Below are 27798 nucleotides of genomic sequence, written 5' to 3'. Positions count from 1 at the left end.
TGACCCATCTATCTGACTTAAGGCCCATATTCATATTGAGCACAGGAGCCTGTGTAAGCTCCACATCCCTGTCAGTCTGAGCTCATAGTTCCATGGTCACAGCTGGGAACATTCTAGGTGCATTCATTTTGGGACTTCTCTTCCTGGAGTGGCAGAGTAGGCTGACCCAGCCACCATTCAGAGAGTGGGGCAGTGCCTACCATTACTGTTCTACATTGAGGGCAAGGTCCTCTAGAGGTTCACAAGAGGACTTATAATGTTGTTCCTGATGGAGATGACCAGTGATGGTGGAGTGAGGGATCTGTTAGAGGTCTAGGCCCATCATGTCTATGTGGAAATCCCAGGACTCCCTCCCTGACTAGGGTCATCATTCAAGTGTGCCAATCTCGAACCCTTATCCAGCTTTTGTAGAGTGACAATCCTTTTCTCCCCTGCTTCTCCTTCTCCTTCTCCTCCTCTTCCTCCTTCTTCTTCTTTTCCTCCTTTTCCTTCTCCCTCTCCTCCTTTTTCTCTCATTTTGTTAGGGGGAAATAATGATTTACAGGACAACTGTTGGTATGTGTACGGTTTCTTATGTCCTTATAACAGGTGTCTGCACACTTCCTCCACCAACCCAAGTCTATTAAACATTGTGTCCTGGAGACCTGATGCTTCTTCTTGTCCCCATATGTCCCAGTCCAGAGTCTTTTGCCATGCTGCACTATCCCTCACCCAGTCCTAGTCTTGCTCTGTGTTTTTCTCCTTGTGTTTTACTTTTTTTTTTTTAAACCAGAGCACTGTTCAGCTCTGGCTTATGATGGTGCAGGGGATTGAACCTGGGACTCTGGAGCCTCAGGCATGAGAGTCTGTTTGCATAACCATTATGCTATCGACCCTCCACCCACATTTAAAAAAATTTTTTTTTACATTTTTGTTTATAAAATGGAAATGTTGACAAGACCATAGGATGAGGGGTACAATTCCACACAACTCCCACCACCAGAACTCCATATCCCATCCCCTCCCCTGCTAGCTTCCCTATTCTTTATCCCTCTGGGAGCATGGACCCAGGGTCATTATGGGATGCAGAAGGTGGAAGGTCTGGCTTCTGTAATTGCTTCCCCGCTGAACATGGGTGTTGGCAGGTCTATCCATACTCCTAGCCTACCTCTCTCTTTCCCTTGTGGGGCAGGGATCTGAGGAAGCAAGGCTTCAGGACATGTTGGTGGGGTCATCTGCCCTGGGAAGTCCAGTTGGCACCATGGTATCATCTGGAACCTGGTGGCTGAAAAGAGTTAAGATAGAAAGCAGAACAAGTGGTCCAGGAGGTGGCACAGTGGATAAATCACTGGGCTCTCAAGCATCAGGTCCCAAGTTCAATCCCCAACAGCACACATACCAGAGTGATGTCTGGTTCTTTCTCTCTCTTCTCCTATCTTTCTCATTAATAAATAAATAAAATCTTGAAAAAAAAAAAAAAGCAGAACAAATTGTTGACTATCATGGACCTAAAGGCTGGAATATTGCGGATGACGATTTGGGGGTCTCCGTTTTGGAAAAAGCTAGTAGGTCTATTTTAGTTATATTCCTAGGGTGTCAAGTTGTTTCTATGGCTGAGCCACTTTGGAATCTCTCTGGAGACAGATAGGGTCCCTGATGCTCCACAGACTTGTCGTAACTTGGGGTTATCAAATTTCATTTGTAGCTAACCTTGTTGAACATGAAATAAGACTCTCTTGTGATCTTTACCCATATTAATGAGCTATGGTGTCTCTTCTCTTCACACTGTGAAATTCTGGTTCCTGGTCCTTCCTTCCTTCCACCCTTCCTTCCACCCTTCCTTCCTTCCTTCCTTCCTTCCTTCCTTCCTTCCTTCCTTCCTTCCTTCCTGACACAGTGGCTTCAACAGTGTCAGATAGAGGGGGCAAGGGGACATACCACAGCAGCAATGCTTCCTTCAGTGCTGTAGTGACCCCTGTAGTGTACTCAGGGGGCCTTGGGCCCAGGTCCCTCACAGGATAAAGTAAACACTACCAGATGAACTATCTTTAAGGCTCCTTTATTCATTTTCTTATTGGGTTGTTTGCCTTTTTCTTACTGATTCACTGACATGTTTTCTTATATAATCTGGATACAAATCACTCTTACCTTATTGACAAGTACCTACTCTCATTTGGTACTTAATATTTTCCTTTTCTCTCTCTCCTCTCCTCTTAATGAACTGAATTTTGAATTTTAATGTCAAATTGCCAGTGACTTCTTTCTTCACTTTCAAGTCATTTTTATTAAGGGAATAATGATTTTCAGGATTACTGTTCAGGACTGTGGATGCCATTTTTTTTTTATCTCCCAGTGATAGATGTCTGCCCACAACTCCTGGCATCAATTCAAGTCCTCCTTCCTCCCTCTGAATCGTGTTTTCAACCCTCTGCCAGCTCTCCAGCACTTTATTTTCAAATTTTGTCTTTGAGAAACTGTTTCCTACGGGGATGCATTAAGTTTACTGTTTTTCCTATAAAAGCATTTATATATTCACATTTGGTGATTAGTCTTAATCTGCTTGGTAATGGACTTTGATGCTGTTTACTCTACATTTGTAATCATTTATTCTAGCACCAGTGGTTAGAAGGAATCAAATTTTACATGAGTTTTAAGTTCCTTACTCTCATTATGTCTGACTTTACATCAATACCAGTGTGCTTTTAATTACTAGGGCTTTGTAATAAGTCTTGGAATCTGGCAGGAAAGGTCTTCATATCTCTTTTTTATTGTCTGATAATGCTTTTCTGACTCTTGAATCTTTTATTTTGGATACTTAAAGCTATTTACTAAGTTATCCACGGAAAATAAGTAAATAAAGCATAAACAGGCAAGCAGCATGCTGGAATTTTGAGTGTTATAACATGGATTGAACACATCAATTTGAGAAGAAATAAAATAATACCACCTGTGAACCTGGTACAATGATAGCTATTTCACCTTTATGTTTTTTTTAGGATCTTATATTTTTATTTGTTTTTCCTTTACTCTATTAAATTTATTTCTAAGTTTGTCATATTTCTGCTTTTTTTCCACCGCTATTATAAATTTTTCTTTCATAAAATTTATAAATTTTTTGCTGCCTTGTAGAAATCGAATTGTTGGGAGTTGGGTGGTAGGACAGCAGGTTAACCACATGTGGCGCAAAGTGCAAGCATCAACGTAAGGATCCTGGTTTGAGCCCCCGGCTCCCCACCTGCAGGGGAGTCACTTCACAGGCGGTACAGCAGGTCTGCAGGTGTCTTTCCTTCCCCCTTCTATGTCTTCTCCTCCTCTCTCCATTTCTCTCTGTCCTATCTAACAACGATGACATCAACAACAATAAAAAATTAATTAAAAAAATTGAAAAAAAAACTTAAAAAAAGAAATCCAATTGTCTTTTATATATTGCTTATGCATCAATTAAACTGATAAACATCACTGATATTTCTAGGTGTACCTATAAAACCTTCCATATTTGCTACACAGGCATTTACATTGTATGAAAATAATGACAGTCTCTTCATTCATTGCAATACTTGCACATTTAATTTCTTACTGTATTTTTTTTTTTACTGTAGCAACTGGATTCTCCAATATGACACTGAGAAATCTAGGGGAGGACCTCTGTTTCAGCCTTAAGAACATAAAGGGAAAGGTTTCATTATCTCAGCTTCAATAAGGCATGTGCAAATGCCTTATTCCATGATAAGAAAGTTAGTGTTGTTGTTGTTGTTTATTTACTTTGTATGTTGGGGGTTAGAGGGAGAGATAACAGATGCTTTATTTATAATGTGAATCCTCATTGCTTCTGGACAGAGTCTTATGCTCATTTTATTTCAGATGGGAAAGAGAGGGAGAGGGAGAGGGAGAGGGAGAGGGAGAGGGAGAGGGAAAGGGAGAGGGAGAGGGAGAGGGAGAGGGAGACACACTGCACTGCTCCTTGTACATGTTACACCACTGAGGTATAAAGGCCTCTAACGTGAGTCCCAGAGTTCTACTGAATGAGCTGTCTCTTGGCCCCAGACTTTTTTTTGTTTTAAAATTTTAAATGTATTTACTTGAATGAGAGAGACAAACAAAGAACAGAGCACTGCTTTAAATTTTTTTTTATCTTTATTTACTTATTGGATAGAGACAGCCAGAAATCAAGGGTGAAGGGGGAAAGAGAGAGAGAGAGAGAGACTTGAGGCCCTGCTTCACCACTGGCAAAGCTTTCCCAGAGTGCTGCTTCACAGAGGCATACAATGGTGCTGGGGGTGTGGGAACACACAATACCCTGCTGCATTTATTGATCTGCCTTTAAATATCTTCTGAAACGGAAGGGGTAGGGTGGAAAAAGGAAGTATGTAGGATAAGGGGGCAGAGTGGAAAAAGAGCTTGATCCAGTGGGAATTAAACCAGTGTGGGTCTCAAACAAAACAATGATTATGTAAATAGACCACAGCATCCAGCAGTGCAGGGGAACCTGGTGTGACACCGATAGAAACAGAAGCAGAACTAGCCAAAGAAGAAATGTTGACCAACAACAATCTTTTTTGTTTTTGTTTTTGTCATGAAGCAGTAAGGAATGAACTCAAGACCTTATGCATGTGTGGCAACCACTGAATAACATCTTGGATCTATTTTTATTTTATTATTATTTCGAGAAGGGAGGAGATTAAGGGCTGCATGGTGATGCACCTGGTTGAGCACACATGTTACAATGTGCAAGGACCCAGGTTGGGTTTGAGCCCCTCCCTGCTCCCCAGCTTCAGGGAGAAAGCTTCACGAGTGGTGAAGCTGTGTTGCAGGTGTCTCTCTGTCTCTCTTCCTCTCTATCTCCTCCTACTCTCTCGATTTATGGCTGTCTCTATCCAATAAATAAATAAAGATAATTTTAAAAAATAATATAAAAGAAGAGAGAGAGAGAGAGAGAGAGAGAGAGAGAGGGGAGGAGGAAGGGAAGAAAAGAGAAAGGAAGGGAAGAAAGAACCACCATTCAGGAGTTCCTACATGGTGCTGCTCATGGTGTCTCTATATGGTGCCCAAGTTCAAACCTGGGTCTCATACAAGACAGAGCACATGATCTCCCTGGTAAGCTATGTCCTGGGGAATCTGCATTTTCTTTTTGCTTTGATGACTTTTGCCAGAAGGTGGACAACTTCATTAATTCTTACACACACACACACACACACACACACACACACACAAAGTTCATGTTCATTGTCTTAGAAATACTTTCCTGGGAGTCAGGCTGTAGCACAGTGGGTTAAGCATGCGTGGTGCAAAGCACAGGCTCCGATGTAAGGATCCCGGTTCTAGCCCTTGGCTCCCCACCTCAGGGGAGTCGCTTCACAGGCGGTGAAGCAGGTCAGCAGGTGTCTATCTTTCTCTCCCCCTCTCTGTCTTCTCCTCCTCTCCCCATTTCTCTCTGTCCTATCTAACAATGGCAATAACAATAATAACTACAACAACACAATGAAAAACAACAAGAGCAACAAAAAAGAAAATAAATAAGTATTTTTTTAAAAATACCATTAAAAAAAAGAAAACAAATACTTTCCCATATGACAGCTTGATTTATAGGAACTACCGAGGAATAATGACCCAAACTTGCATATATATCACATGGAGTATACCTCTTATGCTTAGATAGATATATGTGCTATTGTGAAACTATTTTCAACCATCTTCACATAGTGACCATCTCACATACTTTATCTTTTGTGTGTGTGGGAGAAAACAACAGAACATCTCTTTTGAACGTAGTTATCTTGCATACATAAAGGTTTGTGACCTTTGTTCAACATTTCCACAGTCCCCACTCCCTTCCAGCCCCTAGTAACCACCAAGCTCTCTGCTTTTATAAGCCTGACTTTTCAGATTCCAAATATACACACATGGGATTGCACACTGTTTGTCTTTCTTTATCTGATTTACTTTGACACTTAGCATAATACCCTCAAAGTTCACTCATGTTGTCACAAATGGCAGGAATTCCTTCTTATGGCTGAATAAATCCCATTATTATGTATACATATAGATGATAATTCATTTCTTCACCAGTTTCGTAGACACTTGTTTCCCTATCTTGGCTACTGTGAGCAATTTTTTTTTTGTGATATGTCAGGATTTCACTATGATGTTTTTTCCTCATTTCTCATTTTCCATTTTTATATTTGAGGTTAATAGTGGGCTGCAATATCTTTTAAAATTTTTTTTACTTATAAAAAGGAAACACTGACAAAACCATAGGATAAGAGGGGTACAACTCCACACAGTTCCCACCACTAGAACTCCATATTCCATTCCCTGCCCTGATAGCTTTCCAATTCTTTAACCTTCTAGGAGTATGGACCCAGGGTCATTATGGGGTGCAGAAGGTAGAAGGTCTGGCTTCTGTAATTGCTTCCCTGCTGAACATGGGCATTGACAGGTTGGTCCATACTCCCAGCCTGGCTTTCTCTTTCCCTAATGGGGCAGGGTTCTGGGAAGCGGGGTTCCAGGACACATTGGTGGAGTCATCTGTCCAGGGAAGTCTGGTTGGCATCATGGTATCACATCTGGAACCTGGTGGCTGAAAAAAGAGTTGACATATAAAGCCACACAAATTGTTGACTAATCATGAACCTAAGGTATGTAATATTACAGATGAAGATTTAGGGTCTCCATTTTGAAGATAGCTAGTAGGCCTATTTTATATTCAAAAGGATCCGTGACTATACTTGTACCTCTACTTGTATCTTTTCAGCTGAAAATTGTATCAGTTATTCTGATATAATGCAGCTCCTATGTGTTTCCTATTTGACTTTTAGGATTTTTTAATAAATACAAAAATGATTTATTTTAGGTCATTTATTTACCCACCAAGATTATTGCCGGATCTCAGTACCTGCAAGACTCCACTGCTGGAGACAAGACTATTTTATTTATTTTTCCTTCCTCTAGATAGAGGGTGAAAGATAGATATGGATCCAGACAGAAAGAGAGAAAGAGAGAGCATGAGACACCAAAGCACCACACCACCATTTGTGAAGGTCCCTGACCCCTCTTAGGCACTAATATGTGTTGATCTTGGCCTTGAACTTGAATTCTTCTGTATGATAACATGTGTCATCTACAGAATGCACCACCTGTCAGCCCTTATCATTCTTTCCATGCAAAATGCCGCTGAATTTTTGCTTGCTTCTTTTAAATTGGATTTATCTACTGGATAGATAACGGAAACTGAAAGCGGTGGGTGGCTGGGTGGTGGCACACCTGGATGAGCACACATATTATAATGCACAAAGACCTGGGTTCTAGTCTCCAGTCCCCATCTGCAGGAGGAAGCTTCAGGTTGCTGAAGCAGTGCTGCAGGTATCTCTATGTCTCTCTTCTGTTCTATACCCCCTTTTTCTCAATGTCCACGATAGCAAAAAATGTAGAACTTGTATCCTGGCTTCCTTCTCTTCAGGGTTGTGCTTCCTTTGGTCCTGCTCATGTTACTTATTCGTTAATCTTTTCCATTTTCTATATTTTGTCTGATTTTTGCTGCTGTTTTCAGTGCTTTGTTCCAAACAAGAAATTTCTTCAATGCCAGAATTGGAAGTCTCTCATCACATTGTCTACATCTACATCTTAGATTATTCTTTCTTTCTTTATCCTTTCTTTCTTTCTTTCTTTCTTTCTTTCTTTCTTTCTTTCTTTCTTTCTCTCTCTCTCTCTCTTTCTTTCTTTCTTTCCTTCTTTCTCTCTTTCTTTCTTTCTCTCTTTCTCTCTGTCTTTTTTTTGTTTGTTTGTTTGTCTGCTTAGCTCTGGCTTATGGTGATACAGGAAATTGAACCTGGGATTTTGAAGCCTCAGACATCAAAGTCTCTTTGCATAATCATTATGCTATCTACCCCATCCTTAGATTATTTTTTCCTAGAGTGATTTTATTTATTGTGAAAGTATATCCATTTGAATTTCCCTTCAAGTAGATTTTTTTTATGACAGTTTCCTAGTATGCTTTGTTTTGATAATAAGATGCTTAATCTCTTAATCTTGTAATAGAATATGCCATTATTATAGCATTAGGAATAAGGCAGCAGACAGGGTAGCACTTGGTAACTTAGTTTTAGACAGCTATGAGTGTGGTAGTCTTGAATATTCTAGTACATTCTTTTTAGTGATATATGTTAACATTTCTGTTAAGTGTGGAAGGGAAGATTACTGAATGGTCTTATGTTTATTGAAAATTATTTTTTAATATTTGAAAAACACTACGTGTCTAAAGAAAAATGTAAGTGGTTAACTCTTCCCACTTCCTGAGGCAGCTAAATCTACCTTTCCCCCCTTGCACATACACATAAACATGCAAAAGTTGGATTGTAGCTTTTGATTAAAAAAAAAATAGAGCATTCTTCAGAGATGATCTGAGCTTCCCTTATTTTTAATAAGCTGTATAGTATTTTGTCGTGTGGATTTTTAATTAATTGCTCATTCCTATATGGCTGAGTACTAAAAGAATATATACTATTTCAAAAATTATTCTGATGCTCACAGGATTTCATAACTTAGTAACTCCAGGCAGAGAGTGGAAAGAAAAACAAACTCTAGGAGAAACAGAAACAGAGCTAGTATATGGAACCTCAGTTAATACAAGGGTAGAGCCATTTGCATTTGAGGAAATAATAAGAAGAAAGCAAAGGTCTAAGAAGGAAAAAATTTAAAAATAATATGGAGAAGAAAACTTACAGTACAGGAGAAAAATAAATTTGGCCAAATTTTTCTTATCAATCTTTTGTAAATTTTGTTAAGGAAGCAATGTTAGAATTCCCTTCCTTATTTGACAGTCATCTGTCTTATCCTCCATTCCATCAGTATATTAGGATATTAACATTTGTTTTATATTATATATATATATATATATGTATATATATATATATATTATGAGAGAGAGAAACTATGTAGCACTGTGCACTTCCAGTGTATGCAGTGTCATGGGTAGAAGTTGAACATGGTGGGTTAAGTGCCTATGGCAGGAAGCAGGCCCATGGCGAGCAGGGATCCCTGAGATCCTGGTTTGAGTCATTGGCCCCCCACCAGCAAGGGGGGGGTCACTTCACAAGCAGTGAAGCAGGTCTCAGGTGTGTATCTTTCTCTCTCTTTCTCTGTCTTCCCCTCCTTTGTCGATATCTCTCTGTCCTATCCAACAACAACAGCAACAATAACAATTAATAACAACAACGATAAAGGCCACAAAGGGGAAAAAAAATAGCCTCCAGGAGCAGTGGATTCATAGTGCAGGCACTGAACCCCAGAAATAACCCTGGAGGCAAAAAACAAGAACTTGAACCACATGCTTATAAGTCCAGTGTTCTATATCTGAACTGTCTTCTCAGCCCCAGGGAGTACAAGTTATATAAAGGGGCAGTTGTGATGAAATCTGAACTAAACCAGGATGTGGGACACTATTCACTTTACCACTGAACTCACATCCCCTTGGAAATGCCAGCTGGGTGATGGCACCTGGTTGAGTGCACTTATTACCATGCACAAGTACCTGAATTCAAGCCCCCCAGTCCCCACCTGCAGGAGGAAGGCTTCACAAGCAGTGAAACATTGCTGCAGGTGTCTCTCCATCTCCTTCTCCCTCCCCCCCCTTAGTTTCTCTCTGTTCTATCAAATAAAATAAGTAATTGTTTTTTCCCTAAAGAAACTAGTAGTGGCAAAAGGCAGAAGACTTCTAACAAGTCCACTCCTGTAGGATGGTCTGGGGACACCTTGTTCCTAGTCAAATGAGAGCCAGTGCCCTGAGGGCTTAGGAAACAAGAGAAATATTCAGCAGCCAAGAAAATATTTCCAGTCTTTGGCATCAACCTTTAAAAGGGGGCAGATGGCTTCTCTTTTAGGTTCTAGCATTGGGCTCACAAGGCTACATGAAGAGACACAGATTATGTTAGGTAGGTCCCGGCTCAGAAGTCAAGCGCTGAGGCTGCCTTGTTTTGCCATGTGTACAACCCTGGTTGGAGCCCAGCCCCCACTGCATTGAAGAAGCTCTAGTTTTGTTTCTTTCACTCACTTACTCCTTCTCTGTCTTCTTATGCCTATCAAAAAAAAAAAAAAGTCAAGTGTTAAAGCTCACATCTTCCCTGGCTCCCCACTTGTAGGGGAGTCACTTCACAGGTGGTGAAGCAGGTCTGCAGGGGTCTGTCTTTCTCTCCCCCTCTCTGTCTTCTGCTCCTCACTCCATTTCTCTGTCCTATCCATCAACAAGGACATCAATAACAATAACTACAATAATATTAAAAAGTAGGTCTGTAGGTGTCTCCTGATATTCCACACTCTAAAAGATTTAGCTAACAAGTCCCTGGTCCTCTTGTTTAGTGGTAGACCCTCAGCCCTGGAGAAGGTACAGGAGAGGCTGGCTGTCACCCAAGTTGGACTGGAGAAACAGGATGCTGAATTCAAGTTCTCTTGACTTCTGTTCCTGGAGTAAACCCTGCTACCCCACTCACTCAGATACCTATTTCCCTTTAGTGATTATTGTTAACATCATTCAGTCTGGGGAAAGGGACTTGAAGAAAGACGAAGAATAAAAATATAGGTTGGATAGCTTAAATTTGGACTCAAAATTCTTGTATGGGTTGGAGTATACATCTTCCTGAAACCTTGACACTTCGTAAATGTTTATTTTGTTTGACAAGTGCTCATATAGTGTCAATTTGATGCAGTGGTTAAAGAAATGTACAGTTACCCACTTGTCTAAGATACGCTTTTCTTTCTTTTTATTTTTTATTAGCGATTTAATAGTGATTTACAAAATTATGAGGTAACATGGGTATAATTTCATGCTGTTGTCAGCACCAGAGTTCTGTGTCCCCATTCCCTCCATTGGAGACTGCAGTAGTTCTCTCAAGGTCACAGATATGGGTTGACGATTATTTCCAGAAGAATCTATACTTACATACATTTGCCCACTTGGTCTATGGTCCTGCCTTCCCTTCCTTTCTAAGTTACACCTGCGCCTATTGCTACTTCCCAGTGTCCTTCTTTTTTTCCTCTTCTCTCTCCAAGTCTTGGGGTCTTGATGGAATTGGAGTTCAGAGCCCTCTGGTCATTCTTCCTCTAACATCACTCCCCCTCTGGGGGTAAGGACCAACATTCTTTTGGAGTTGCAGAAGATTGGAATTCTGGTTTCTGTAATTGCTTTTCTCCTCCTTTCTGGCTTTCTGTAATTGCATTTTTCCAATGACCATGGACATGAGCATCGGCAGGTCGATCCATACCCCCAGCCTGTTTCCATAAGATACACTTTTCATGGGAACTATTCCATATAGGTGCTGGTTATATCACCCCCATTGTACTGGCAATGACATTGATGTACAGAGGGAGGGATTATGTAACTGACCAGTCACTCATGCAGGCTGTGAAGAATAGCCCTGGAATCTGCATACGATCATAGTGACTTCTGCTTTATTTATTTATGTTTATCTTGTACAAAGTCTCTCAGCTTGAGGAAAACTTTTTCAGGTAGAAAGACAGAAAGGAAGAAAGACACCACAAAAGCCAGCACCAAAACTTCCTTCAGTTTGTGTATGTGTCTTGGAGGAGGGATTGGAACCCAGGCCCCCTAGAGCAAAATATGAGCCTTCCCAGGTGAATTATCTCTCTGGATCTGACTTCTTAGTTTCTAGCTATTACACTATCCTGCAGTTCAAGTTCTTGAATTGCACCAGAAGCTGGTGGAATCTACCGTAATAGGAACCTGAACTTTACAGAGAGAGTAGCAACCTTCAGCTGATATAAGAGGAAAAAAAAAAAAAAGAAAGAAACTTAAAGAAATGGGATTTGAAAGGATGCTGAGAAATAAATTGCAGTTACCTGTTTTTTTGTGAGAAATAGGCCTTCAGTTTTAATTTGCGAAAGGAGCACTTAGCATTGCAAATGACAGCCAAATGAAAGGGCACTTTCCACTGTTCTCAGGATTGAAAGATATTTATTAACAGGAATGTGTCTTCTCCCATCTCCACACAAGCAAGCCCAAGTACATGCAGGAATATATATATATATATATATATATATATATATGCCTATGCATATTCAACCATGTCGACAAGTTGCGTTTGCCTCTGGGCACTATATCAAACCTTCCTAACGCCCCTGAAATGGAGCTCTGAGCTCTTCCTAAAAAATGGAGTAATACGGCACTGACATTTTGGCAAGCTCGCGTCCTCTCCAATAAACACAGAAGTGATGCCTGTAATACTGCAGGCACCCACCAGGCCCAGAGCAAAGGGGGGTGCGCAGCGCTGAGCCCAGCGCTCCAGCGACACAAAGAAGCGCTGTTCCCAGCCAAGCGCCGCCCCTTTGGGCCCCGAGCCGGGGGAGGAAGTGGGGTGGAGACTGAAACCCCTCCTCCAGCGGCTGCGTCTTCTCCCTGCTCCTGGCGGTTTGCGGAGACACCCTCCGCCTCGCTGCACCCAGCCCTGCGGCTCGAGCAGGGTGACCTGGTGAGTGACCATCTCCGATTGCTTTGCAGGCTGAGAAGGGGGTAGATGGCTTAGGACTGGGCCTGGGGCCTGGAGCCTGGGGCCTGGGGCCTGGGGCCTGGGGCTGTGGAGGGCCTTGCAAAAGGGGTGGGGCGCACCAAGACTTGGGAGATTTAGAGGTTGGGGGGGTGCTGGCTGAGCCTCAATCGCGACCTGTGAACCACCCCCCTAATCCTTTGGATCCGGGTTCCTGGGGGTGGGGATTCTCTGCTCCTGTCGCCCCTTCCCTCCCAGGAACTGTGACATCTGATTTATTTTTCTTTTTCTTTCTTTCTTTCTTTCTTTCTTTCTTTCTTTCTTTCTTTCTTTCTTTCTTTCTTTCTTTCTTTCTTTCTTTCTTTCTTTCTTTCTTTCTTTCTTTCTTTTTTCCCCCTGGCTTTGTGTGTCCGCTTGCACTCAGGCCTGGCCTGGAGCTGCAGTCTTTAATCCGCGGCTAATTTAGGGGGTGAGGCGGCGGCAGCCCCCCCACCTCCCAAGAGGAGGCAGGGCTGGTTGAGCGGTCACAGTGGTGGAGGCTGGTGACAGCGCATCACTTCTGCCCCTCAGCCCCATTGCCCTTCGGTCTCGGCTAGTAGCGCCTCTGGGACTCCAGTCTCCCTTCGCCCCACTCACTTTGCACTCCTGGAGCTGGGTGTGTGTGTGTGTGTGTGTGTGTGTGTGTGTGTGTGTGTGATTGCAAGAGGGACCAGTGTCCCCATGGAGCTGGGTGTGTGTGTGTGTGTGTAGGGACCAGTGTCCCCTGGAGCTGGGTGTGTGTGTGTGTGATTGCAAGAGGGACCAGTGTCCCCATGGTCTCCAGATCTGCCCCATCCCCCAATTCTCTCCTTGGCTCCCACCCCCAACCTCTTCTCCACCCCCTCCACTGACATCACCGTCACCAACTTGCTCTTTGCAGACTGGCCCTGGGCCCGGGAGGAAAGTCAGGCTGGGAGGTGGGGACTTAATGAAGAATGTACACACTCACTCTGGGCTGGCTGATCAGCTGGGTAAGAAGAAGCCAAGCCTGGAATTTCCTCCATTCCTTCCTTCCTTCCTTCCTTCCTTCCTTCCATTTCCTTCCTTCCTTCCTTCCTTCCTTCCATTTCCTTCCTTCCTTCCATTTCCTTCCTTCCTTCCTTCCATTTCCTTCCTTCCTTCCTTCCATTTCCTTCCTTCCTTCCATTTCCTTCCTTCCTTCCTTCCTTCCATTTCCTTCCTTCCTTCCTTCCTTCCTTCCATTTCCTTCCTTCCTTCCTTCCTTCCTTCCTTCCTTCCTTCTTTCCTTCCTCCCTCCCTCCCTCCCTTCCTTCCTTTTCTTTTCTCCTACCTTGTCGACTCCCTCCCTCCCTATTTTTCTTCTTTCCCTTGCCTCCTTCCCCCTTCTTCCTCTTCCTCTCTCCCTCCCTACTTCCTTCTTTTCTTACTGCCTTCTTCCTTCCTCTCTCCTTCCTGCCCTTCCTCCTTTTCCTCTTCCTTCATTCTCTTCCTTTTTTCCTCTCTCCCATCATCCCAGGCCTTCTCTCTCCTGGGCTGGTGCACCTCCCTGTTCTGTTCTCCTGCCAGTTATTCAGTGACAAGTAAAGACCACGTGGTCCGCTGGAGAGCTTGGAAATGAAGAAAGGAATGGAGAAAGATGGGCATAGAGGGGTAAAGGAAACCTTTAGGAATTTACTGACTTTTCTGGGGTGGGGAGGAATTGATTGGGGAGGACTTCAGAGAGGCTTGTGTTTCTTAGACCCATAGTAGGTATATGTGAGCACGAGTGTTTACTTATTTTTAGTTGTTTCATTATTGTTATTTTTACCTTATAGACCCTCCTGTGTGCTCTACACTGACTTTTAAATATATCGGTTTGGGGCCTGACTTACCAAGTAGGGTTCGTGTCTTGCAATGTGCAGTCTCTGTTGTTTGAACCATGACACCCCCTGAAGTACCAAGGTGACACTGGAGTCTCTCCCTCTCTGTCACTCTCTAGAAACAGAGACAAAATTTTAATAACATTGAATAATTATATGGTTGGATCATTTTTAATATATTTTTTTAGATTGTATTTATTTGTTTTAGACTTGCAGGCCCTGTTTCTTACTTACTTATTTGTTTATAAAAAGGAAACATTGACAAAACCATAGGATAAGAGGGCTACGTCTCCACACAATTCCCACCACCAGAACTCTGTATCCTGTCCCCTCCCCTGATAGCTTTTCCTATTCTTTAGCCCTCTGGGAGTATGGACCCAAGGTCATTGTGGGATGCAGAAAGTGGAAGGTCTGGCTTCTGTAATTGCTTCCCTGTTGAACATGGGCATTGACAGGTAGATCCATAATCTCAGCCTCTCTCTCTCTCTTTCCCTAGTGGGACAGGGTTCTGGGGAATCAGATCTCCAGGACACATTGTTGGTGTTGTCAGTCCAGGGATGTCTGGTTGGCATCCTGCTAGCTTCTGGAAACCCGTGGCTAAAAAGAGAGTTAACATACAAAGCCAAACAAATTGTTGATTTATCATGAACCTAAAGGCTGGAGTAATGCAGATAAAGAGTGGGGGGGTGTCTCCATTTTATAGATAGCTAGTAGGCATATTTTAGTTATATTCCAAAGGGCCCATGACTATACTAGTTTTTTTTTTCCCCCTGAGCCTGAAATCTGAAATGCAGGTGGACCCAAGTTATTGTTTGGGGAGATGATGTCATGGCTGGAAAAAGGACCGGAAAGCTGGATCAGGGAAGAGAGTAGCTCCCAAATATGGGAAAGGTGTATAAATATTGTTGACTCTAAACCCCATGGATTTGATGTGATCTGGAACCCATATTCAGCTTAGGAGCCTATGTGACCTCTGCATCCCTGTAGATCTGAGCTCACATTCTGTGGTCATGAGTAGGAGCATTTCATGCTGCCCCAGTATCGACCCATCTTCCTCAGGTGTATCATAGAGTATGTTGTCCAGCCTCCCTTTAGAGGATGGAATATTCTCTACCATTGTTGATCCAGGTTGAGGGCAAGGTCCTATGGAGGCCCACAAAGGGGTCTATTTTGTTGTTCCTAACAATGGAGAGAGGGATTTATTTGAGGTCTAGGCTCATCAAGTCTGTTTGGGAGACTCAGGACTCCCTGATTAGGGACTCAGCTGTTGGAATGTCCTGATAGTGACTAAAGAGTCATCATTAAAGTACGCCAGTCTCTTGCCCTTATGCAGCTTTTGCAGTCCTTGCTTTGCTAAGGTTAGCTTTGGAGTGAGTGAGAGAACTGTAATTGGAAGTAGGTGAGGAGGGTAAGTCTAAGTGGACATTATTTCATTATCAACTTTATACTGACTTACTACAGACTATTGTGTACTTTTGCTTTCAGGTATATATTTTGCTCTGATTTATGGACACATGTGAACATATGCTCTATCTCATGGGACCTGGTCTATATCTAGGTTTTGGGACTTTAGGAGGTGAATTAGAATGGAATTAGAGAATCCTATGAAAGGAAAGGTCTCACCCGAGTAATGGTAGGTAATGGAAGGGTTGACATTCCATGCCTGACGTCTCTGGACACAGTCTGAAGTGAAGCATGCTGAGGTGGTACTCGTTGCATTGATTAGGTTGGGATTGGCAGATGCGATATCATTTGGTATGGATTGAGAGAAGCATGCAGGAAAGTAAGCCCCACCCTAGAGGTTCTAGGACAGGGGGAAATATAGGGCAAGCCCTGTTTCTACTGCTGAGCGATCTCTCTGGCCCTGAATTGAACTGTTTTCAAGTCAATATCAAAGGAATAAGATTGAAAAGCCAGGAGGTAAGACACCTGGTAGAGTGTCCATATCATGTAAAAGGACCAGGTTTCAAGCCTCCAGTCCCCACCTGTAAGGAGTGAGGTGGGTGGGCTTCATGAACAAAAGCCCTGGAGCAGTGCTGCAAATCTCTCTCTCTCTCTATCTCCCCCCTCCTCTTTCTCAATCTGTCTATTTCTTTCTGTCATTATGGAAAAAGAAAGAGAATCAATGAATGAATGAAAGGGAGAATAAAATGACTACTAGAAATATTGGAGTTGTTGTCTGTAGTGCAGGGGACTGAGCCCAAACAATAACCGTGGTGGCGAGGCTGTTCCAATCTCTTCTTTATCAAAATTGGCAAACAGACAAAATCCCAAAAATGATCAAATCAATAAGACTGAGCTGGGGCCAATTTTGATAAAGAAGAGATTGGAACAGCCTCAATTCTGGCATAGTTGGAAGATGACAGAAGTCGGAAAAGAGACCGGAAGGACGAGGAAATAAAGAGTTTTGGGAAGAAACTGGCTTGAAAAAGATCCCGATGGACTTGGTTGTCTGTGGTAATAATTGTTCTGGGTCAACATGGCTGTTTGCTGAAGCAGTTAGGTTTGCAGTTCCACCCACGTGCATCATTCATTCATTCATTCATGCACCCACTGAATACCTACTCCTGAGAAATCCAAAGTTTAAAGTGAGCCCTCAGTCCGCCACCTCAGATTTTTACTCTGCTTTGGGGATTTGCGATCCAAACTGCAATGCAGGATGTGATACAATAGTCAAGCTATGTCTGTGATCCATCTTCCCTTCCAAAGGAATCTCTTAATGAGAAAGTCCTTTAAAATTTTTTTTAAATTTTTATTTATTGGCTAGAGACAGCCAGGAGTCAAGAAGGAGGAGGTAGAGAGGGAGAGAGACAGAGAGACACCTGCCACACCATTTCACCATTCTTTTCCCCTGCAAGTGGAGACTGGGGAGGGCTTAAACCTGGGTCCTTTAGCATTGTAATATTTATACTTTTTTAAAAAAGTTTTTTAACTTTATTTGTTCCCTTTTGTTGCCTTTGTTGTTTTATTGTTGTAGTTATTATTGTTGTTGTTGATGATGTCATTGTTGTTAGATAGGACAGAGAGAAATGGAGAGAGGAGGGGAACACGAGAGGGGGAGAGAAAGACAGACACCTGTAGACCTGCTTCACTGCCTGTGAAGTGACTCCCCTGCAGGCCAGGAGCCTGGGGCTCCAACCAGGATTCTTACATTGGTCCTGGCACTTTGCACCACCTCTGCTTAACCCGCTGCGCTACCAGGTGGTAACCTGACTCCCAATATTTATGCTTAATCGGGTGTGTCACCATAGATGCTTGGTTAGGGGCTGCTTATTCCTGGGGTTTGTGGAAGCATTGTAAAGTTCTCTCTCTCCCTCTCTCGCTGGCTTCTAGGTTGTACCTGGGGTATCTTCTGCTTTAAGTGCCTTGGGTTCCAAACAATCCGGAAGCGATCAGAGTAGGCTGAGGGTGGGTGTGGTGATGAGGGATCAATCTGGAACCTTACAAGTGGAAACAAGGATGAAAACCTCAGGGAGGGAAATAATGGTCACGTCCCCAAGCACTGCCTAGCTCCTCCCAAGCTCCTCCCAAGCTGGGACAGGGAGGAGGCATTCAAACACAAAAAGGATGCCCTAAGTTAAAAAACCAAGCCTTAAAACCACTGAAAGTTGACTATGGTGAGCACAGAGACAGCTGCAGCTTTCCAAGAGCCCCACAGAAAAGGAAATCGGATTTATTAGTGGGAAATATACTACCTATTGGGACATGAGGGGAAACATCTGAAGGCCTGTGAGACGAGATCAGCTGATTAACCTAAATGTCTATGTGTTTACTTCCTTGATCGAATTGATATAGCCTGTTTTTCATTTCAAAAACAGTACAAATTACATCAAAAAGAAATCGGGAACAGCTAGTTAGAAAAGAATGAACTGCACCAAAATAGAAGACTGGGGTGGTGGTGGTGGGGGGGGGGATACAGGTCCAAAAAGGATGACAGAGGACCTGGTGGGGGTTGTATTGTTATATGGGAAACTGGGAAATGTTATGCATGTACAATCTTTTGTATTTACTGTTGAATGTAAAACATTAATTCGCCAATAAAGAAATTAAAGGGAGTCGGGTGGTAGTGCAGTGGGTTAAGCACACATGGCGTGAAGCACAAGGACCAGTGTAAGGATCCCGGTTTGAGCCCCTGGCTCCCCACCTGTAGGGGAGTCACTTCACAAGCAGTGAAGCAGGTCTGCAGGTGTCTTTCTCTCCCCATCTCTGTCTTCTCCTCCTCTCCATTTCTCTCTGTCCTATCCAACAACACTGACGTCAACAACAATAATAACTACAACAACAATAAAAACAACAAGATCAACAAAAATAAAATAAATATTAAAAAAAATTTAAAAAAAAGAAAAGGATGAACTTGGCTAGGGGTAGAGAGCATAATGGTTATGCAAACAGACTCTTATGCCTGAGGCTCCAAAATCCCAAATTCAATACCAGCACCACCATAACCCAGAGCTGAGCAGTGCTCTGGTAAGCAAACAAACAAAATACTTCACTGGCTATGAAAACAACTTGAAAGGCAGGAAGCAAGTCTAGCAGAATAGACTGTGGAACCATCTTCAACAAGAGGACGTGGAGCCTGGTTATATGCGGAGTTATTGATCAGAGTGATAGGAGTGATAGCACAGCCCATAATCACTTAGGAGTTTTCCAGAAGGAAAACAAACAAACAAAGCAAAAAAAAAAAAAAAAGCATCTTTCTGAAAGGGAATGTGGATGTATGTCAGGAAATAAGCACACAGGACTATATTTCACATGTACAGACTCCCTGGTGGTCTGGTGGTTAGGATTTGGCTCTCTCACATGCACAGATAGTGACAGAGAAATGTCTTCAGGGAAGTGAGTGTTAGGAGGGTGAGGAGGCAATAGATGATTGATTAGTTGGTTGCTTTAGGAGCTAACCCCTGCAGAGCTCCACACAGCTGCCACTTAGCAGTCTGGGGTCCTTACTGATACAGAGGTCTTTCTTGGTTCAACCAAAGTCACAAGAACATGGGGATGGATGGTGACTCATCCAGAAGAGTGCACATGCCACCCAGTTCAGTGCATGTTTTCATGCACACAGAACTGTGTCCAGATCCCTGGTCCCCACCTGCATGGGGAAGGCTTCATGAAAGCCAAAACAGTGCTTCCAATATCCCTTCTCTCTCTCTCCCTTTCTGTCTGCCTCTTTCTCTCTCTCTCTCCCTCCTTCTCTCCCTTCCTTCCTCCCTCTAACCCTTCTCTCTTTAAAAAAAAAAAAAAAAAAAAAAAGCAAAAGAGAAAACACGACCATAGGAAGTAGTAGGAGGGCCACAGGAAGTAGTAGGAGGGCCACAGGAAGTAGTAGGAGGGCCACAGGAAGTAGTAGGAGGGATTGTAATGTTGTTTAAATAGCAGGTGCTTTTCTCCTTCTCTTCTTTTTACTCTTTTTTTTTTCTTTAGTCCTTTCTGCCTCCTCATCTTCCTCCTGCTTCAATTTCAGAAGGTCTATCACATTTAACAAGAAATCAAGAAGGTCAGGCAGGCAGAATGGTTGCATGGATAGTGTACCTGCTCGGTCATGCTTGTGACTCAGGTTCAAGCGGAGTCAGTTGGAGCATGGTCTCCACCACATTGTCTACAGCCTCTGTTGTGGTGCCTTCCTTCTCAGACAGCTGTAGGTGGTCAGCACTGTTGTCCCACTTAGTGAAAGAGGAGCCAAGTCTGAGCGGTGTGGCCAGATCTCAGTAAGAAGCAGAGCTCAGATTCAGGCCCCGACAGCCTCATTCAAGAGCCTGTGCTTGTCACCACTTTGTTGTATTTTACCTTAAGAACAAACATACTCTGAAGAAAAACAGAAAATAAAGATGGGACAAAGGGGGAAACTTAAAAAAAAAATTACATTTTCAAGAAGAGAGTAGGTTGAACAGAAGGTGGTTTAATAGGCTGCAAGTTGTCCAAGTTGGTTGGCCCATGATGACCTTAAAGGTCATGAGAGTTCCAAGGCCAGGGAGAAGCACTCTCTACAGCCACTGAGAATGACAGCTCTCCTGAGTGTGGAAACAGGTTATGAGGGGCCAGAAATGGCTCGTCTGGTGAGACCAAGTCTTATCATGTATACAATTCCTATTTGAGCCTTGGGAGCACCTGGGAGACCAAAGGCACCTAGTGGAGCTCCAGGATTCTGTTGTCTCTCCTCTCTGTGTCCTTGTAGCTATCTGAAATAAAAGTCATGAAGATGTCAGCATGGGAGCAGAAATGAATCATGTGCCCACTCGGGGGGTGTGGGGGGAAGAGACAAAAGCAGATTGTCGTTGAAGGGAACGTTTCAGTAAAGAGTATTTAGTGGGTAGACTGTAGAGCATCCTTAAGGAGAGTTCAAGGCAAAGAGGCCAGGGTTTCGTGAGCCCGTATCGACAAACATGCATGTAGCTCTCTTCTGTGTGCGCAGGTGCAAGTCTGAGTCTGCCACCATTTGAGTGGTACCATTTGTGGGCTGGGACCTGGATTTGAGGAGTGCTGCTTTCCAGTGACTTTCTCTAAGAACCAGTTTTTTTGACACTGGAATTCTCCCTTGTCAAACAGATTTAATAAGATCACTGTAGGAGCCCTGAGGGTTGGAGGGATCGTGCAGCCCCACAGGGTTAGTTTCCAGCAGCCGCTGTGACAACTTGCCACAAGCTGGAAAAAGTGACAAAAGGAAGTGATTCTCTTATACTTCTGTAGCTTTACGAGTTTGAAATGCAGGTGGTGCATTTTTTGTCTGGAATTTCTGAAGGAGAATCTTTTCGGTGACACGCTTTCAGCTCCTGGTATATGCCTGCGATTTTTTATTTTTCTATGGCATGTGAATGCATCATTTCAGTCTCTGCCTTTGTCTTCTTAAAGCATTTTTTTCATATTGTTGTAGTTATTGTTTTTGTTGTTATTGATGTCATTGTTGTTGGATAGGACAGAGAGAAATGGAGAGGGGGAAGATAGAGAAGGGGAGAGAAAGACAGACACCTCTGCAGACTTGCTTCACTGCTTGTGAAGCGACTCCCCTGCAGGTGGAGTTTGAAACGGGATCCTTCCGCGGGTCCTTGTGCTTTGCACCATGTGTGCTTAAGCTGCTGCGCTACCGCCTGACTCCCTTCTCAAAGCATTTCTTCCTGTACCACTGAGTCTGTATCCAAAGTTCTTCCTGCAAGGACAATGGTCATCAAGTTAGATAGGGCTCGTTCCAATCCAACATGGCCTCCTCTTGACTTCTGCAAAGGTCCTGTTTCCAATATGAAATATGAAATATATGGTCATGGATGCCAGGGATTAGAATTTAAGCATATCTCTCTGAAAACACAATTCACTCTTTACTTCTGGGAATTTCCTTCAATGAAAGTTTAAGAGAACAAGCCTTGGGGTCAGGCAGTGACACACCTGGTTGAGTGCACATGTTATAGTGCACAAGGATACAGGTTCAAGCCCCTGGTTCCCACCTGCAAAGGGAAAGCTTCATGAGTGGTGAAGCAGTGCTGCAGATGTCTCTTTTTTTCTCTACCTCCTCCCTCCCCTTTCAATTTCTGTCTATCCATTAATAAATAAACAGAAAATATTTACAAAAGGGAGAGAGAGAATGAACAAGCCTGATAGGGTCTCTGAAATTAAAGACATTGGTGTTCTTACTGAGTTCTGTCATAGTGTTTTTAATTACTTTAAGTAATTTTGGATAGAGATAGAGAGGAATTGAGAAGGCAAAGGGAGACAGAGAGAAAGAGAGATATTTGCAATGCTATTTCACTGCACATGAAATGTCTCCCTACAGAGACTGAGGGCTTGAACCCGGGTCCTCACGCACTGTCATGTGTGTGCTCTCAACCAGGTGTGTGCCACTGCCCAGCCTTTACCAGTGCTGATCTCACCTTCAGGATGGGAAGACTTGCCAGAGCCAGGGGAATGAATGACTAGCTTGTCGGTGTGCTTATCTGTTCTGCACCAGATTTCAGCCTTTGCTTTTTTTCTCCACAGACGTCGACTGAGCCATGGCGACTCCCTCTGCCGCCTTTGAGGCCCTCATGAAAGGAGTGACAAGTTGGGATCTCCCTGAAGATGCCACTCCCTCTGAACTGCTGCTCATTGGGGAATCCTCCTTCCCAGTGATGCTCAATGACATAGGTCAGGTGCTCATCGCCGCCTCCTCCTACGGCCGAGGCCGTCTGGTGGTCTTGTCCCATGAGAACTACTTGGTAGAGGCCCAGCTCACTTCCTTCCTTTGCAATGCTGTGGGCTGGCTCTGTTCTTCCCCTGGGACTCCCATCGGTGTCCACCCTTCTCTGGCGCCTCTGGTCAAAATCCTCGAGGGCTCTGGTTTGGAGGCCAAGATTGAGTCTGAAGTGAAAGACTCCCTGGGGGTATACTGCGTTGATGCCTACAATGAAAGTATGACTGAGAAGCTGGTCCAGTTTGTGAAGCGGGGAGGGGGCCTGCTCATTGGGGGCCAGGCCTGGGACTGGGCTAACCAGAATGAAGAGGAAAGGGCACTGTTTTCATTCCCCGGCAACCTGGTGACCAGCGTGGCTGGTGTGTACTTCACAGACAACAAAGGTGATACAAGTTTCTTCAAAGTCTCTAAGAAGATGCCCAAGAACCCAGTCTTAGTCAGGTAAGCATACTACCCCAGTGGGGAGTGGATCTCTTGTTGAATGTGAGACGTGACTCTTGTCTTCAGGTTGTTCTCAGGTTAGCAGGGAAGAACATGTCTCTCTGGCATGGATTCACCAGAAATCAACAAAGGCCTCATTGCTGCTACATGTTCAGACCAAGACTATCTAGCTTCTTTGAGGGGAGAAACTTCTTAGCTTCCTCGGTCTCTCCACCTACTCCAAGTATCTGTCTTAACAAGATATATTACTGACCCAAAATATTGGCATGTTAATCTAGAAAGGTTTACTATGCCCTGAAATGTAAGGAAAGGAGAATGGATTAGAAGGACCTCAGTCAATAAAGTCAAGGAATGACTTTGATATGTACATTTGTACAGGCTTAAGACTAGAGTAAGAACCAGAAGACTCAGAAGTTGAGATTGTAAAAAAAAAAAAAAAAAAAAAAGTGGTACACCTTGTATGTGCTAAGTATAAGAATTAAGAGAGGGTTTTATTTCTCAAGGATACACACACACACACACACACACACACACACACACTCCAAAAACATGATGGAGAAGGGAAGGAGGTAAGTGATGGACACATAGAAAGGCTTCACGGAAACTTATTTGGAAGAGTTTTCCAGTTAATTCTGTAATTCTGTCCACACTGTGTTCTTGCACCTTGGAAGATGTTGGAGATTGTAAGGGCTCAGTAAGTAGAGGGATGCATGGATGGATGCATGGATGGATGGATGCATGGACGCATGCATGGATGGATGGATGGGAGATACAAGAAGCCACAATAGTACCAAGAACGTAGAATCACACCATATCACACCCTCCCTTGTGCATTAAATCTCTTGGTATGCTTGGAGCAAGGAGCAGAGTTACTTCATGATAAATAGGAGCACAGCAAGGTGGGGTTGGGTGGAGGTGACTCCCAGTTGTAGTACAGAGATCTTTGGGATGAAGTGTCCTCTCTCATTGGCATAGAACTCCAGGGACCCCTAAGGATTCCATTCCTCATGTCCAATGAGGAAAGACAGTTACTCGGAGCACAGTGACTGACTGATCTAATCGTTCGAACGTTAGCTTACCAATGATGTCCACTCTCTTGAGCAGACAGGAGGACATAGTCATGATTCTACATTTTAGTAGCCTAGTCCTCTTTCAGACATGTAGTCATACCTCTTCCTAGTTTAAGTGCGAATCATCTTGCATCACTAAATCCCCATGTATTTCAACTTTATTTTGAATCAAATAAATTAAAGGCTTACTGAACAACCTTTAGAATAATATGTTTCAATGAGTTATTTTAGGACATGGGGGAAATCTTTGGTGGGGGCTACTAAATGAAATAAAGTAGAATTGCTAACTAATATTCATTGTGTTTTCAGTTTAATTTAAAAGTCATGTGTAGGAAATACTATATAGGGATATGTGTCAGTATGTAATAGCAGATCCTCTCCAGTGAGGGAGTAACAGTAGATGAATTTCACCTAAGGATTTTTTTTTCTTTTTCCAAATTCCTATTAGGTTTTGTTTATTCTTATTAGGTTTTTATCTCTAATATACAAGTACCTCACTTTACATGCACAAAATAAAAATAATTCGGGGGGCCAGGTGGTGGCACACCTGGTTGAATGCACATGTTACAGTGCAAAGGACCCAGGTTCAAGCCCCTCACCCCCACCTGCAGGGGGAAAGAGTCACAAGTGGTGAAGCAGGGCTTTAGGTGTTTCTCTGTCTCTCTCCTTCTCTATCACTCCCTTCCCTCTCAATTTCTGACTGTCTATCCAACAAATAAAGATTTAAAAAAAATCTTTTTTAATAATTCGGAAGTCACATTAAAGTTCTTCTACATGTGTATAACACACCAGTGTGTATGTTATGTGAATTGAAAATATCAAACAAAATTCTAACTTTCTTAATCCTGTTTTCACTTTTCTTTCATATATTTATATATAAATATATTTATAAGTGCATATATATGGTGTATATGTTTTTGATATTGTAAGCACATTTGAATTATTCTTCATAGAATACTTTTATTTTAAAAGTACTTTTTAAATAGTACTGAATCTCCTTTTTTTCATTTTAAACAGTATTAAATCATTCCTTACAACTCTCTTCATCTTTTTATATTACTTTATCTATTCATAGTTTTATGCAGTTTTCACCTTAGTATGCATGCTGTTGTAAATTCTGCTCATAACTCCCTTTCTTTTATTCTAATATGATAGTTAAAATCACATTTCATTCACTTCATATGAATGCAGTGCATAGGCCTATTAGCTTATGTATTTGACTACTTTTTTTTTCAGTTGGCTCTGTCTCCATTCTGATTATATCAAGCAATATTGTACACAATGTCCTCAAAGCACTTTTGCTATATCACACAATAAAAGTTGCATCTATCAGAATTCCAGAAGGAATATGAGTTATATTCTGACTGAGAAACCACTGTAGATTCAGACACTTGACCAAGGTATCTATTTTTGCTGCTTGTACTTTGTACCTATGTTATGCCACTGCTCCTGGTAGATATTCCTCTCTCTCTCTCTCTCTTTCTGCTTTTCTCTCTCTTTCCTTTTGATAGGGTGAGAGACACAGAGGAGAGACACCACAGCACTGTTACACTGCCTGCAAAGTTGCCTCTTTGTGCAGTGCTAGGGGCTCAAATCTGGGTCCCCTCACATGGCTGAAGTGTGTATTCTACCACGTGAACTATCTCCTGGCCTCCTTATATGCTCATTTCTTGTTAAAATAAGATTTTGGGATTTTATCTGCTTTCTACAGGAGCAAACTGTCGGCGCCCTGCAGTGGGTCACCCAGTTGAGTGCATCTGTTAGCATGTTCTAGACCTCAGTTCAAGCTCCTTAGTCCCCTCACTTGCAGAGCGGAACTTCATGAGCAGTGAAGAAGTATCCTAGGTCAATCTCTCTCTTTCTTCCTCCGTCCCCTACTTATCTCAATTTCTTTCTGTCTTATAAAATAAATTAAAAGAAAAAAGGAAGTCAAAATGGCCTTGAGGAGGGGTAGATTCATTGTGCAGGCAACAAACGTTAGCAACAACCTTAGTGCAATTAAGAAAATAGATAGATAGATAGATAGATAGATAAATGAAGGAAAAAAGTAAACTGCAGATTTTAAAAAAGGTGGATCAAGTTTCTGAAGAAGTTGGTACTTTTATGGTAGAACAAATAAAACCCTCAGTGATTAAGCCAGATAGTCCTTCTTCTAGCCTGGTGGGAACACCTGCAGATGCCATGAAAGGAGCTTGGCCATCTTAGCCATCATTCCCCTGCCCGCCCCCAAAGAAAGCCTTATGCAGTGCGTTTAGAGCACTGCTCCCCCCTCATCTGTAATATTAGCACGAAACATCTGTTCTCCAAGTGATTTCTGCTCTGTCTTACTCAGTTCCTGATCTCTAACAGAAATGGTTATTGCAGAATGACTTCTACTTTCTTTCTGCTAAATATTTTATTTGAGCGCTCAATGGCCCTTTGTCATAGCCTGTTAGCAGCCGCCTTGCAGGAGCCAGAATTCTAAATGAGATTTTTTTTCTGCATACTAAAAAAAAAAAAAAAAAGACAAAGAGCAGACTTCAAGAGGTCTCTGATTTCTGTTCCCAAACTGTGAGCCATGGGTGACCATTCTAAACCTCACTTCTTCTGTGGGGTTCATAATACTTTCAGAGTAGTTAGTATTAAATACATCCAGAAACATTCTCATGCTTTGTGAAATTCACCAGATGGAAAAAGACAAGCATCATATGTTTTTACTCTGATATGGGATAGAGAGAAAACAAACAGATGCACTAAATACACCAAAAATGAACTTGGGGACTGTAAGACCAATAAGTAGCTACGAAAAAGGAAGAAGGAAGCGGGTGGATAAGTTAGGACAAAAGGGACAAATGGTATGGTGAAGTACCAAATTAGACTGTAAGTGATGACTTTAATATAGTATACTCTCATATTTATGAGTGGTGCACACCTGCTGTTGTGATGTTTGTATTTATTTATTTTTATTTATTTATTCCCTCTTGTTGCCCTTGTTTTATTGTTGCAGTTATTACTGCTATTATTGATGTCTTCATTGTTGGATAGGACAGAGAGAAATTGAGAGAGGAGGGGAAGGCAGAGAGGGGGAGAGAAAGATAGACACCTGCAGACCTGCTTCACCGCCTGTGAAGCGACTCCCCTGTAGATGGGGAGCCGGGGGCTGGAACCAGGATCCTTAAGCAGGTCCTTGCGCATTGCGCCACGTGCGCTTAACCCACTGCGCTACTGCCCGACTCCCTTGTTGTAATGTTTGTAATGTGATAATTCAACATAGCTTCAATGAAAGAAAAGGAAAGAATTAAAGAAATACATTCATTCAGAGGACTGACATGACTTTCAGTAAAGATGACAGTAGACTAGGAGCCTGGGTTTCTCCTGCCTTCATCAACACAAGAACTATAGCAAACAAACAAACAAAAATGTAGAAATGGAAAAAAAAATGTAGCAATGAGTTTGGAGCCCAGATGAACTCCCATCAGGCTAGAATGTATGCAGTCAACAAGGACAGAGGAGCTTACAACTTAAGTAACAATTTGCTTCCATTTGGTCTCCCACCACCTGATCTCCTGGCTGCTGGGATCTGCCTTCTGCACTCTGGCTCTTAACACAGTAGTTTGAGCTCCTTCTGTTTCTGAGACCTAAGCAGGCATGACTTTTGCCCTAGTCCCCACTGCTGTGGCTATGTTCCTCTTGGCTGCTGGCTTTTGCTTGCTCCCAGCTGCAGCTGGTCAGTGTCCAGGTTGAAGGTTTCCAGCAAGACCTTCTGTAGTCAGTTTCAGACTCAGGACTGGTTCATTCCATAAGGTCCCAGCCAACACAGAGAC

At 42.8% G+C, this 27798-nt stretch overlaps 1 protein-coding gene across 3 annotated transcripts in view; it reads left to right on the top strand.

Moving 5' to 3' along the window:
* The window catches only part of TCAF1 (TRPM8 channel associated factor 1), a 66328-nt gene that overhangs the window by 2114 nt on the left and 36416 nt on the right, over positions 1-27798 (top strand). For 2 of the 3 annotated variants that reach the window (XM_060196753.1, XM_016187819.2), the window contains exon 2: positions 22292-22925. In XM_060196753.1, the coding sequence (XP_060052736.1) occupies positions 22306-22925 (620 nt within the window). In that variant the 5' untranslated portion in view covers positions 22292-22305. Of the gene's footprint in view, positions 1-12348; positions 12456-22291; positions 22926-27798 lie in introns of those variants that run through there. The other variant, XM_060196752.1, reaches the window with a different exon arrangement.

The sequence above is a fragment of the Erinaceus europaeus genome, chromosome 8 (assembly GCF_950295315.1).
Source record: "Erinaceus europaeus chromosome 8, mEriEur2.1, whole genome shotgun sequence".
In the NCBI taxonomy this organism is placed as follows: domain Eukaryota; kingdom Metazoa; phylum Chordata; class Mammalia; order Eulipotyphla; family Erinaceidae; genus Erinaceus; species Erinaceus europaeus.
Note: the sequence above shows the minus strand (reverse complement) of the source record. Positions and strands in the feature narration are given on the sequence as shown.